This window comes from Heterodontus francisci, chromosome 32 (genome assembly GCF_036365525.1).
Source record: "Heterodontus francisci isolate sHetFra1 chromosome 32, sHetFra1.hap1, whole genome shotgun sequence".
In the NCBI taxonomy this organism is placed as follows: domain Eukaryota; kingdom Metazoa; phylum Chordata; class Chondrichthyes; order Heterodontiformes; family Heterodontidae; genus Heterodontus; species Heterodontus francisci.
The window spans coordinates 9,962,315-9,975,598 of record NC_090402.1 but is presented as its reverse complement, the minus strand read 5'-3'; the positions used below and the strand labels follow the sequence as shown (position 1 = coordinate 9,975,598).

The 13,284-nt window shown below is 43.9% G+C and overlaps 1 protein-coding gene across 2 annotated transcripts in view; it reads right to left on the bottom strand.

The window, feature by feature from the left end:
- The window catches only part of LOC137347619 (uncharacterized), a 37,483-nt gene that overhangs the window by 3,232 nt on the left and 20,967 nt on the right, over positions 1–13,284 (bottom strand). Inside the window, exons 12-16 of one of the 2 annotated variants that reach the window (XM_068012186.1) lie at positions 11,134–11,235; positions 7,542–7,733; positions 4,342–4,557; positions 2,285–2,600; positions 1,437–1,525 (exon numbers count right to left, since the gene is read on the bottom strand). In XM_068012186.1, coding sequence (XP_067868287.1) covers positions 1,437–1,525; positions 2,285–2,600; positions 4,342–4,557; positions 7,542–7,733; positions 11,134–11,235 — 915 coding nt within the window. The remainder of the gene's footprint in view (positions 1–1,436; positions 1,526–2,284; positions 2,601–4,341; positions 4,558–7,541; positions 7,734–11,133; positions 11,236–13,284) is intronic. The other variant, XM_068012187.1, reaches the window with a different exon arrangement.

Genomic DNA, 13,284 nt, shown 5'->3' with positions numbered 1-13,284 from the left:
GATGTGTTATCAGTGCAAAAAGCCCGCCATAGGGATTATTCACCTCATAGCAAAGAAGGGTAAAAGGGGAGATTTGGCAGAAGTATTCAAAATTATGAAAGGTTTCGATAAGGGTAGATAGAGAGAAAGGACACAGATTTAATATAAAATCAGCCAAAAACCCAGGGACAGAGATGGGAAACATTTTTTCCCCCTCACTCAGCAAATTATGACCTGAAATGTGCTGTCTGAAAGGGCAGTGGAAGCAGATCCAATAGTAACTTTCAAAAAAGGAATTGGATACACATTTAGAAAGGAGTATTTTGCATTTGGTTATGAAGAACGAACAGGGGAGTGGGACTACTTGGACAGCTTTTTCAGAGAGCCGGCACAGGCATAGTGGGTTGAATGGCCTCCTTCTGTGCTCTAAGATTCTATGATTCGATACTTAGCCACGCAACAAGAGTTGCTTCACTTCATAGTTGTGGGAGAGGCTTTGGGGCACCTTGATGTGATATGCTACTAATATATAGGCAAGTCTTGTGATTATGGAGTGGCCTTCTGTATCTGCCTTATTAACAGGGCTGTCTGACCTTTGGCCAGTCTAGTGAAACAAGAACGGGGCAATCTTGGAGCCGAGAACGAGACCTCAACTGCACATTGGCAAAATTCACTAACTCCCTAATTCCCACTGCACACATGTTGAAATCTCCTGGTGGCTCAGTGGGTCAAATCCTGACTCAATAAGATACAGGAAGGTGCTAGATTCAATTCCCAGATTATGCAGAGTTGGTTGATTTCAGCTATGGGGGTTGTGTTACAATAGCCCCCTGGACTAGGCAAGCTACTCCTGATTGCTATCTTGCAAAAACAGATCAAACTAGTGTTGACCGAGGGATAAATATTGGGCGAACTCCCATGTAATGTCTTCAAAATAATGATGTAGGATCTTCTATGTCCAACTGAGAGGGCAAAACAGGGCCTTGGTTTAACAGTTCTGAAGAAGGGTCACTGACCCGAAACGTTAACTCTGCTTCTCTTTCCACAGATGCTGCCAGACCTGCTGAGTGATTCCAGCATTTCTTGTTTTTGTTCCTTGGTTTAACATCTCATCTGAAAGATGGCACCATCCACAATTGTCTGACTCAGGTGGGAGTGCTACCCACTGTGCCAAGGTTGGACAGCATTAAGCATTTATACGATAATGGGACACAGTGGGTACGGCAACAGATATTCCCAGGCTTACATTTTAAACAACTTGCATCTATATAGCAGCTTCAAAGAAGAAAGAGGTAGAAAGGTTTCGGGAGGAAATTCCAGAACTTAGGGCTGAGTTAGCTGACAGAGTTCCATATTCAACTTGTAGTGAGTAACAAATACTTTGAAGCTCAATGATTGAGAAATTACTTCAAGCTGCAAAATCCTTGCAGAGTTCCCCTAACCAACGAGCATCTTACCTGCTGCTCCTCTGATTGGTTTGCAGCTCCTGTTGCCTGGGGTGACATCAATACGGGCAATCTTGCACACTGCACATGGCTTAGAGCCCCTAACAGTAAAAAGCATTTATAACAATGAAACTGGAAATGATAGGTTCCTCGTCATCCAATACAAAACGTCAGGACAACTCTCAAACTCGATTCAGCAAGAGCTGCTGGAAAGCAAGGTAGAAACAGCTGTCATTATAGGGAGAGTGAAGACTGTGGGTAGAGTTTGTAGCCCCTACATGTACAGCTTCTGATGGACACGGCTGTTGCTTATAGCCAGTCATATGTGACCAGAATCTATCTCAGTGCTTGATAACTGGCAACAGCTGGCCTAAACTTGTGAAAAGAAAGCTCTCTAATCAATATTTTGGATATTACAGATGCCAGTCCAGGATGAACTGATGTTACAAGGTCATTTATCTGTTAATTCATGCACACTCATATTGACAATCCTCTGTTCTTTCCCCATGATCCACATGCTCCCTCCAGCCACCTTGCCCCCTTTTACCCACACCATCCCAACCCCTCCTCGTCCCCTCCCCATTCCTTACTCCAACTGCCAATGTCCCCCGAACTCCCCACATCCCATCTCACCCTCTGTCCCACCCTACTCCACACCCCCCTCTCCCCTCCTTCATGCCCCAGTTATGTGTAATAAACAACTTCCAGTGTAATGGACACACAGGTACACCTACGCACACATGGAGGCACACGCTCACATATGGGCACACACACACAATGACACAACTTCATCTCTCATAAGGCCAGGTTTTGTTAGACTCATTGAGAGAGTTAATATATTCATGCAGCACTGTACTAACCTGTGGTGATGCAAGTTGTCTGTGCACTGGCACTGTAGGTAGGAGTCTGACAATTCCCATCAGTTATTGCGATCAGCTGCAGGGCTTGCTGAAGGTTTGAAGGAGCTGGCTGTTTTAGGAACTGCTCGTCTCTACTGTGGCACTGAGCCAAAGAGTCCATCTGAACTGGAGGATGCTGAAGATGTGCCATGGCTTCTTGCTGTGCCTGCGACAGGTTACTGACAGTTACCAAGCCTTCAACAGCCTCGGACTCTACCTGCTGCAGAGAACTGATTTGCTGGGGCTGCTTCCTCTCCTGCTCTTGCTGGATTGGGCTCTGAATTAAAAGATCCGATAATATTCTTTAAAAGGATGCAATTAAGGGAACAATACATGAAACTCTGCTAATACAATGGAGCAGTCTCAATACTAGCATATATTCACCACCAAATTCAGTAATTTGAGACAAGGCATGTACTCAGTGTAGTGTGGCTTGGGAGGAACAAGTGTCTGTGGACCTATGGTTCCCAAAGCTCTTCACCACTGGGGGTTTTCCCTCACCTCATGTCTGGGTCTGTTGTAAACTAACTGATAGAGATTGATTGCTGTAATTAGTCAACTGCTCCATTACTTTTTGGATCATGTGACCACTGGGATGGTTGAAAGCAAACTTGGTCTTTCATTTAGCAATTCCTTTGTTCCTATTTAATAATCTATCATTACGAAGATGATCAGGGGAGTTCTCCCAGGTCTTCTGGCCAATATTCATCCCTCAACCACCATCATTTGGCCATTATTACATTGCTGCTTGTGGGATTTTGCAGTGTGCAAATTGGTTGCCGTGTTACAGTGACTACACTTCAAAAAAGCACTTCATTGGCTGTAAAACACTTTGGGAAGTCCTGAAAGGAGTTGTATAAATTCAAGTCTTTCTACAAGACGCTCCAATATAAACTGCTTGGCCATTTCCCTGCTTGTTATTCCCTCCCAAGAGAAGACTCATTTTTCAGATTTGGAATGTTCGCTATTTGGTTCCATGGCAGCTTTCCAATCTACCACAAGCAGCTGACTGTGAAGCATTCCTTGTACAATATACCTCCAGACAGACAGGTATAAGTTGACTGGCTGATGTTGATATTCCAGTGCTTCGTCTGTTGCTAATCAGTGCCTCCAACCCATGCTGATGAAAATGGGATTTAAATGGGTCAGTGGATTAAAGAGCCAAAATTCTCAACTAACATATTGGAAGATCTCCCTGGCATTGCTCAAGGCAAATGTACCAATAAGCTGGGTTTAAGCAATAGGGTCTAGGTCCTACACAGAAGCAAAATTTGACACCGACCCAAATAAGGAGATATTCAGACAAGTAATCAAAAACTTGGTCAAAGAGGTTAGATTTTAAGGTGCATCTTAAAAAGGAGGAGAGCAAGGCGGAGGGGCTTTTGGGAGGGAATTCCAGAACTTAGGACCTTAGCAGTTGAAGGCATGTCCACCAATTGTGGAGTAAGGAAGAGGGGTATGCATACGAGGCCAGAATGGGAGGAGCAAGGAATTATTGGAGTGATGTAGGGCTGGAAGAGGTTACAGATAAGGAAGGGCGAGGCCATCGAGGGATTGTAATATGAGGATAAGAATTTTTAAATGTCAGCGAGCACAGGGGCGATGGGTGAACAGGATTTGATGCGAGTTAGGCAGCAGAGGCTTGGATCAGCTCATGTTTATGGAGGGTAGAGAATGGGAGGCTGGCCTGGGGAGACTGGAATTAAACCGGATTGTGATATTACTGTTTAAGATCAACACAACAGCAAACTCTCAACAAATACTACAAGGTACCCCTTCATAGTATATTACCAGGTTAACCCCACATATGTATAAAGCCATAGATCCAGAAATTACTATTGATGTTAGTGGCCAAATGCTTAACATTTTAATCAGATACCTTAACCCATTTGAAATAAATGGAACCATTAAAAGTAAGAGATGGGGGGGAAATGTGAGAAGAGCACGTTAAACACTTGTCTACTGATGAAACACGAGGTAACACTTAAATTCACTCCCAAAACAGGACAAAAACTCACCAGAGGTCCCTGGCTGGTGGAACTGATAACTTGAGAAGCTGTATCTTGAAAAGTCACATGGCTGAGGCTGGGACGGGTAGTGCACTGTTCATTGTCACAGCCGCTGATTGGGTTTAAGGGGTTGTTGTACAGCAAGGCTGCCTGGGACTGAGGTCTCAAGTTCCCAGCATTCTGTAGCTTTATACCAGAAGGCAGATCCAAGGTTTGAACAACAAACTAAATAAAAAAAAAAGATTTATTTTCTCCCTTATTATTTCAGGAGCAAGAAAGAAAATGACTGGAAATCTGAGACTTTAGTCTCTGTGTGAAAACAGCACCTGCTGCCTGACTCTATAAATGAGCAGGAATAGCACAGCAGGTACAGACTGAAACTACAATTGTGTTAGTCATGGCTCAGTGGGTAGCACTCTCATCCGAGTTAGAAGGTTGTGGGTTCAAGTCCCACTCCAGAGACTTGAGGACATAATCCAGGATGAGACTCCAGGACAGTACCGAGGGAATGCTGCACTGTTGGAGGTGCCGCCTTGGATGAGGCCTTAAACCAAGGCCCTGTCTGCCCTCTCAGATAGATGTAAAAGATTTCACCGCCACTATTTCTATGAAGAGCAGTTTCCTGATCAGTATTGTTCTAAAAGTACTTTGAGGTGTGCAGGGAGTTGTGAAAGGTGGTATATAAAATACAAGTCTTTCTTTCTTATATAAATGCCAGACATTTATGTAAAGCTATATAGCTCCGTACCACAGCATTGATTCATTTCCCCAATGAAGCACATGAAGGAGCCTACAATATTTAACAGTTCACTTACTGTTATATACCTGGACTTAAAAGCTAGTTCAGCGGTCCTAAATAAAAACTTCTAAAAAGGTAAATAATGAATGCAAACAAAACAGCAGGGAGTGACCACATCTGGGAAAAAGGGAACACATCACAACTTTATGGATTAAAGTACAGTACAGACTGTGTCAATCCTCAAATATCAGACAGGAGACACGAGCCATTCATGTAGCTCCCGGAGGCATCGAGACACTAGACAAACAAATAGTTCCTCTACACAGCAACAGATAGTGACCATCAGCTGTTACCCGTGTGTATGGGAGGGCAGACTACGATGTTTGTCTTGCTGCTGTAATTCTAAAACAAGATCCCCGTGAGCAGTCATGGTGTCAAATGGTGCCTCTGTTCAGTGCCAAGATAATCCAAAGACTTGAAAAGCAGCTTTCAATGGAATGAAAGAAAGAGACTCTCATTTCTATACAGCCTTTCACAAACTCAGGTCATCCCAAAGCACTTTACAACCAATGAATTTTTTTTTTTTAATGTATATTTTGTTCCATAATGCTCCTGTAAAGTGTCTTGGGATGTTGTTGTATCGGTACTGTTGCAATCAGGACACTGGTGAGGGGACAGATGGAGCATCAGTTTAATGACTCATCCAAAAGATGGCACCTCTGGTAGTGCAGCGCTCCCTCAGTGCTGCACTGAAGATGATCAGCCTACAATTTGTGCTCCAGGCCCTGGAGGTCTTGAACCCACCACCTTCTAAGGTTTCAGAATGAAAACCCGCGCCTCCTGGTACACTTTCAAACATTTCATTAAAAAATGTTTTAAACCACACAGTTACATTAGAGGAGATATAAATGGATATGCGGTGATGCCCACTGCCTCAGGAAGGGAATGTCATAGAGTCATACAGCACAAAAACAGGCCCTTCAGCCCATCGTTTCTGTGCCGGCTATCAAGCACCTATCTATTCTAATCCCATTGTCCAGCACTTGGCCCGTAGCGTTGTGCAGCATGGAGGGCAGGCGAGCAACATGGAGGCTGAAAAGAAACCCAGCCAGCTGGGGGTGGGGAATTTTCCCAAGATAGAAATTGGTGCCGCAAGAACCCCCATTGCAACAATTTGTAAAATACTGGTATATTCCCTGAGGCCTGTCTCACCATGTATCAGAGAACACAGTGGTGAGCAGGTGGTAACAGGCATTACAATACCTGCATCATCATGTGGATCTGTTGATACAGGAAATTCCCATTATAACTAACTACATTGGCAGCCTCAATGATACACGTTGACATCAAGGCACACCAAAATTTGCAACAGGAAGTGACTTGCAGACAGTAAGTGGATGCGCATACGATTTTCAATGTTATTTTGCACACACTCATGTACAACTTCAACAAAGTCAATGCCAGGGCATGGCTGATTATATTATCAATGCATCTTGCCATGAGATGAATCATAGAATCTAACAATGCAGAAGGAGGCCATTCAGCCCACTGTGCCTCTGCCGGCTCTTTGAAAGAGCTATCCAATTCGTCCCTCTCGCTTGCTTTTTCCCCCCTCATAGCCCTGCAAATGTTTCCTTTCAAGCATTTGTTCAATTCCCTTTTTAAAGTTGCTGCTGAATCTGCTCCCATCACCCTTTCAGGCAGCACATTCCAGTGGTAGGAAACAAGTCTACATTTACAATTCCTAACATGACAAGTTCCGAACCATGTCTTGGTCAGGGGAAGATGCCAAGTGGAAGTGAGGGAACAGAAATCACAAGCAAACCATCAGCTAACTCTCTCCTTCAGTATCTAAAGAAACATTTCTGTAGCACCCTTTATGACCTCAGGCATCCCAAAGTGCATTACTGCCAAAGAAGAGTAGTCACATGGACGCATACAGCAAGGTCCGACAAACAACAACGTAATAATACATTATGTGACTGAAGAATAAATACTGGCTACTAGCTAGGACACCAGGGAGAACTCCCCTGCTGTTCTTCAAAATAGTGGCACGAAATCTTTCAGTCCACCAGTGAGGGCACACATGGCCTTGGTAACATCTCATCCAACAGACAGCACCTCCAGTAGTGCAGCATTTCCTTAGTATGGCACTGAAGTGCCAGCTTAGAGCCAGTGGAATGGGACTTGAACCTACAACCTTTTGAGAGAAGAAAGTGCAACCCACTGAGCCACAGCTAGCAATGCTGGGTTACAGAAGGTGACTGAGAGACTTGTAAACAAATGCTTACCAACCCGTTAGAGAAATGAGGAGCAGTGTGGGAGCGTGAAATGAGAATGAACATACACATATATAATGCAAATAAAATCCAGAGTTTAACTGAATATTGTTCCGTTGAAATACATCCTGGAGGATACCTATGGATTGTACAGCGGACACCACCTGGGAGTGGCTGGGATTCTGCAGTACCTGTGCAATTACCGGCCCCTCTTTCAATAAATGGCACGGCTGCTTCGTTGCGTTGGCCTGCAATCCCAATGGTTGCTGTTGGGTTATGACACTGCTTGGCTGATGCACAGAGAACGGCTGAGGGATGATGACCTGCGACATTCCGAGGACCTGCAGATGATGAGGATGGGGTTGGGCTGCTGAGGTTTCTTGCTGAGGAACAGGAAAGAATGTGCATTTATATAGTGCCTTTCACGACCTTGGGATGCCCCAAATCTCTTTACAGTCAAAGTACTTTTTGAAGGGCAGCCACTGCTGCAAAATAGGAAACATGGCAGCCAATTTGCACACAGCAAGGTCCCACCAACACAAGAGAGGAGAAATCTGCAGTATTCCGTAGCACAAAAAATAAACTCACTTTTTATAATGGGGAAACCTATATGAAGACATCTAGGCAAACAATTGCAGCGAGCAGGTACCATTAAGAGGTATAGTACACATTCATCAGGATGATTCCTGGGCTTCAAGGGTTAAATTATAAAGCACAGGTTGGCTATTATTCCCTTGAGTCTCGAAGGTTGAAAGGTGATATTTTTAAAATGATTGAGGGATTCGATAGGTTAGCTATAGAGACACGTTTTCCTCTGGTGGAAAAATCAAGAAGGCACAATCTTAAAATAAGAGCAAGGCCATTAAAGAGTGAAATCAGAAAGCACTTCTCCATATGAATGGTTAGTAGAAATCTGGAACTCTCCCACCCCAAAGGCTGTGGATGCTGCAGGTCAACTGAAATTTTCAAGACTGGGATCAATAGATTTTTGTTAGGTAAGGGCATCAAGGAATATGGAGCAAAGCTGGGTAACTGGGCTTGAGGTAAAGATTGGCCATAATTGAACTGAATGCCGTAACAGGTTCAAGGGGCTGAACGACCTCCTCCTGTTCCTATGCCATTAGAAACAAACTCAGTTAGTCCTGACTCCAGAAAGCCCAGTAAGTATAGCAGTAGATCTCCTGACACTGTAGCCAATGTAGTCTGAAGCCACTTGCCCCAAGTGTGTCGTGTCTATAACTAGAGCCAAAACAGTGCTGTACTGCAGCCACCTCTCTCCATCTCTGGAACCTCCTCCAGCCCTACGACCCTGCAAAACCTCTGCGTTCCACTATTACTGGCCTCTTGCACATCCCTGGTTTTAATCACTCCACCACTTGTGGCTATGCCTTCAGCTGCCATGGTCCCAAGCTCTGCAATTCCCTCCGTAAACCTCTGACTCTCTAGCTCTCTTTTCGCCTTTAAGATGCTCCTAAAAACCTACTTCTCTGGCCAAATTTTTGGTCGCCTGTGGCACAGTATCAAATTTTGCCTGATAACTCTCCTGCAAATCCTTTAGGGCATTTTATTACGTTAAGGGCACGATATAAATGCAAGTAGTTGTTGAGTAGCTGCTCCCTGCCTCTTGACACCCAGATGTAAATGTAGGGCCCTCCTGTGGCAGAGATCAGATACTGCCATACACTGCCTTGCTCAGTTTGGACTTTTTGCTTGTAAAGCCAGAGGTCACAGCTGCCGATATGAGCGACGACCACTTTCTTTGTGTCGCTAGTTCAATGGAAGCATTAAGCTATTTAAAATAAATGGGTTAACACCTGCACTAAAGGCACAGCATTAGTGCTCGTGACATTGCCAATGATTCCTGGACTGTAGTTTGTGGAATTGAAACCTGTTAATAAGAAAGTGCATGTCCTGGACCAGCAGAACCTGATGCCCTGGCTCAATAATCTGGCCACAGAGGTCTTTCGTCTCACGAACATAAATGATCTAAGGACCACCCACACATCAAAAGCAGACATACAATGAAAAGAGAAGAAAAAAAAAGGACAATATTTTATACTATCCTGCATATAACATGGGATAGAAATTAGTTTTAGGCACTAAATGGCCAACAGTGCATTGGATATCTGTTATATGTGCAGCCTGATATTCTATTCCACTAACATTTTTTTAAAAATTCATTTGTAGGATGTAGGCGCTGCTGACTAGGCCAGCATTTATTGTCCATCCCTAATTGCCCTTGAGGTGGTGGTAGAGAGCTGCCTTCTTGAACATCTGCAATCCATGGGGTGTAGGTACACCAAGAGTACTGTTGGAAAGGGAGTTCCAGGATTTTGACCCAGTGACAGTGAAGGAACAGCGATATAGTCCCAAGTCAGGATGGTGTGTGGCTTGGAGTGGTACTTGTAGGTGGTGGTGTTCCCATGCATCTGCTGCCCTTGTCTTTCTAGGTCACGGGTTTGGAAGGTGCTGTCAAAGGAGCCTTGGTGAGTTGCTGGTGTGCATCTTGTATATGGTGCACACTGTTGCAACTGTGCATCGGGGGTGAAGGGAGTGAATGTTTGTTGATGGGGTGCCCATCAAGCGGGCTGGATGGTGTCGAGCTGCTTGAGTGTTGTTGGAACTGCAGCCATCTAGCAAGTGGAGAGTATTCCATCACACTCCTGACTTGTGCCTTGTAGACGGTGGACATGCACTGGGGAGACAGGTGGTGAGTTTCTTGCCACAGAATTCCTAGCCTCTGACCTGCTCTTGCAGCCACAGCATTTATTTGGCTGGTCCAGTCAGTTTCTGGTCAATGGTAACCCCCAGAATTTTGATAGTGGGGGATTCAGCAATCATAATGCCATTGAACATCAAAGGGAGATGATGATTAGATTCTCTCGTTTTAGATGGTTATTGCCTGTCACTTGTGTAGCACGAATGTTACTTGTCACTTATCAGCCCAAACCTGCATGTTATCCAGGTCTTGCTGCATCTAGACATGGGCTGCTTCAGTATCTGAGAAGTCACGAATGGTGCTGAACATTGCACAATCATCAGCAAACATCCCCACTTCTGACCTTCTGATGGAGGGAAAAAAGGTCATTGATGAAGTAGCTGAAGATGAAAAAAAACAGGTTTGCACTTGCTGCTTTTCAATATTCAGTGTATTTACACCTAATCTGTACTAATGCTTTGTCTTTCAACACACCATTAACATATTGTTTGCCTTTGCTCCGTGACCTTTTGGTCAGCTATGTGGCCTGGTCCAATCTAGACCTCCTTTGTTATCTCTTGTCCCACCCCCACCTCACTTGCTTATAACCTGTGACCTTTCTAATATTTGTCAGTTCCGATGAAGGGTCACTGACCCGAACCGTTAACTCTGCTTCTCTTTCTACAGATGCTGCCAGACCTGCTGAGTGGTTCCAGCATTTCTTGTTTTTAGGTCAGGTGTCTTTAATGCAGAAGTGCAGACTCGATGGGCTGAAGGGCCTCTTCTGCACTGTATTATTCTGTGATTCTGTTAACATTTATGACTGCACATCTTTTCTACAGATTTTTCGTTTTTCACAATCAAGCAGTGTGTGTGTGTGTGTTTAACCCTCTTGGTTCTTTTCCTCATCAATACTCAGATGGCTGGGTCAGTTCAGCAGACCAATCCCAACAAATCTGCTACTGGCCATCAGGTGGAATACGAGTGCCACAGGCTGACTGGTCCTCCACCACTGCAGCATATTCCACCCCCCAACCAATCCCATTTTCTAACGCTGCCATCCGAAGGGGGTAATTTGGAGCTACCTGCAGCTGCTTGTAGCTGTGTTGTTGTTGCTGCTGCTGCTGAAGGACCTGAACTTGTTTCTTCAGTGCTTTCATTTGTTGTTGCTGGACCTGCAGGTGAAGCTGGTTTAAGGAAGGTTGGGGGGGGGTGGCAGAAAAAAAAAGACAAATTAGAGAACAGAGAACATTAGCATTTGCAGAAATACACACAAAGCCTTTAGATAGATTAAGTATTTTTTATTGCACGCAGTAACCATAGAATGACAGAACATACAGCACACAAACAGGCCATTCGGCCTAACCAGTCCATGCCAGCATTTATTTTCCACTCAGGCCTCCTCTCATCCTCCCTATCTAACTCCATCAACCTATCCTTCTATTCCTTTCTACCTCATGTATTTATCCAGCTTCCTCTTAAATACCTCCATACTATTCACCTCAACCACTCCCTGTAGGAGAGAGTACCCAGTGGTGAGAGTGTGGAAAAGAAGTTTCTTCTGAATTCCCTATTTGATTTCTGACAAAAGCTAATCAACCTGAAAAATTGTTCCTTTCTCCACTGGTTTTGCCTGACCTGCTGAGTATTTCCAGAGTTTTCTGTGTTTATTCCATATTTGATTTGTTGACTACCTTATAATCGATGGCCACTAGTTTTTGCACAGGTAGAAATAGTCTTGTGTGTCTACTCTGTCAAAACCTTTCATAACTTTAAAGACCTCAATCCTATTCTATGGCGATGCTTACAGTTAGTGAAAGGAAGTTATGCTAAACTTTTATAAACTACATAGAATTTACAGCACAGAAACAATCCATTCGGCTCAACTGGTTTATATGTCAGATGAGCTTCCTTCCATTCCCTGCTCCCTCATGTACTTATCCAGATTCCCCTTAAATACCTCTATGCCATTCAAATCAACTACTCCTTGTGGTAGCGAGTTCCACATTCTTACCACGCTCTGGGCAAATCACTGTTTACGCCTTAGCTGGAGTATTGCGTCCAATTCTGGCACCACACTTTCGGAAGGATGTTAAGGCCTTGTAGAGGGTACAGAGGAAACTTACCAGAATGGTATCAGGAATGAGGGACTTTAGTTATGTGGAGAGATTAGAGAAACTGGGACTGTTTCTCCTTACAGCAGATGAGGTTAAGGGGACATTTAATGGAGATGATTAAAATTACCAGGAATTTTGATGAGTAAATGAGGAGAAACTGTTTCTACTTGACAGAGGAAAATGAGGAGAGGTGAAGAAAAACTTAGACAGTGAGTTGTTGTGATCTGGAATGCGCTGCCTGAAAGGGTGGTGGATGCAGATTCAATAGTAAATTTCGAAAGGGAATTGGATACATAACTGTAAAAGGAAAGATTTTCTGGGCTACAGGGATTGGGAGTAATTAGATAGTTCTTTCAAAGAGCTGATCCAAGTACAGTGGACGAAAGGCCCCCTTCAGTGCTGACTGTATTTTTAATGAAGGTATCGCATAATGCATTACTCTGATGCTAAAGGGGACTGTCATCTAAAATGTTCTACCTCTAAAGCTGCAAGGTTTAACTGCTGTGAGTAAGTAAATACAGCCTGATGTCAGAGACTGACTGCTGTTTGGTGAGGCAGGTTTGCCAATTCAAAGGTGTTTGCAAATTTCCAGTTCCAGGATGAGAAAAAAAAAGTGTGAAAACAGTTTATTTAAATTCACGGAATGTCCACATTTTATTTCCATTTTCTTTTTTTTAAAATTACTTTAGACACTTTAAAGCATGACGAATGCTGGTGAAAGTGGTGGTAAGCATGCTCACTCTGATTCCGGAGATCACAGGTTCAAGTCTCGGTGCAGAGACCTGAGCACATAACTCAGGCTGTCACGGAGGGAGTGCTGCACTTCGGAGATGATAAAGAGAAACCCTGTCTGCCCTCTCGGATGGATTTAAAAGATCCCACAACGCTATTTCGAAGAAGAGCAGGCAAATTATCCCCTTGTCCAGGCTAATATTTATCCCTCAATCAACATCATTAAAAACTGATGAATTTGGCCATTATCACATTATTGTTTGAGAGACCTGGCTGTGTGCAAATTGGCTTCCACAATTCCTACATTACAACAGGAAAGACACTTCTAAAGTACATCATTGGCTGTCAGGCACTTTGGAAGATCTTGACATCGACAAATGTGCTATA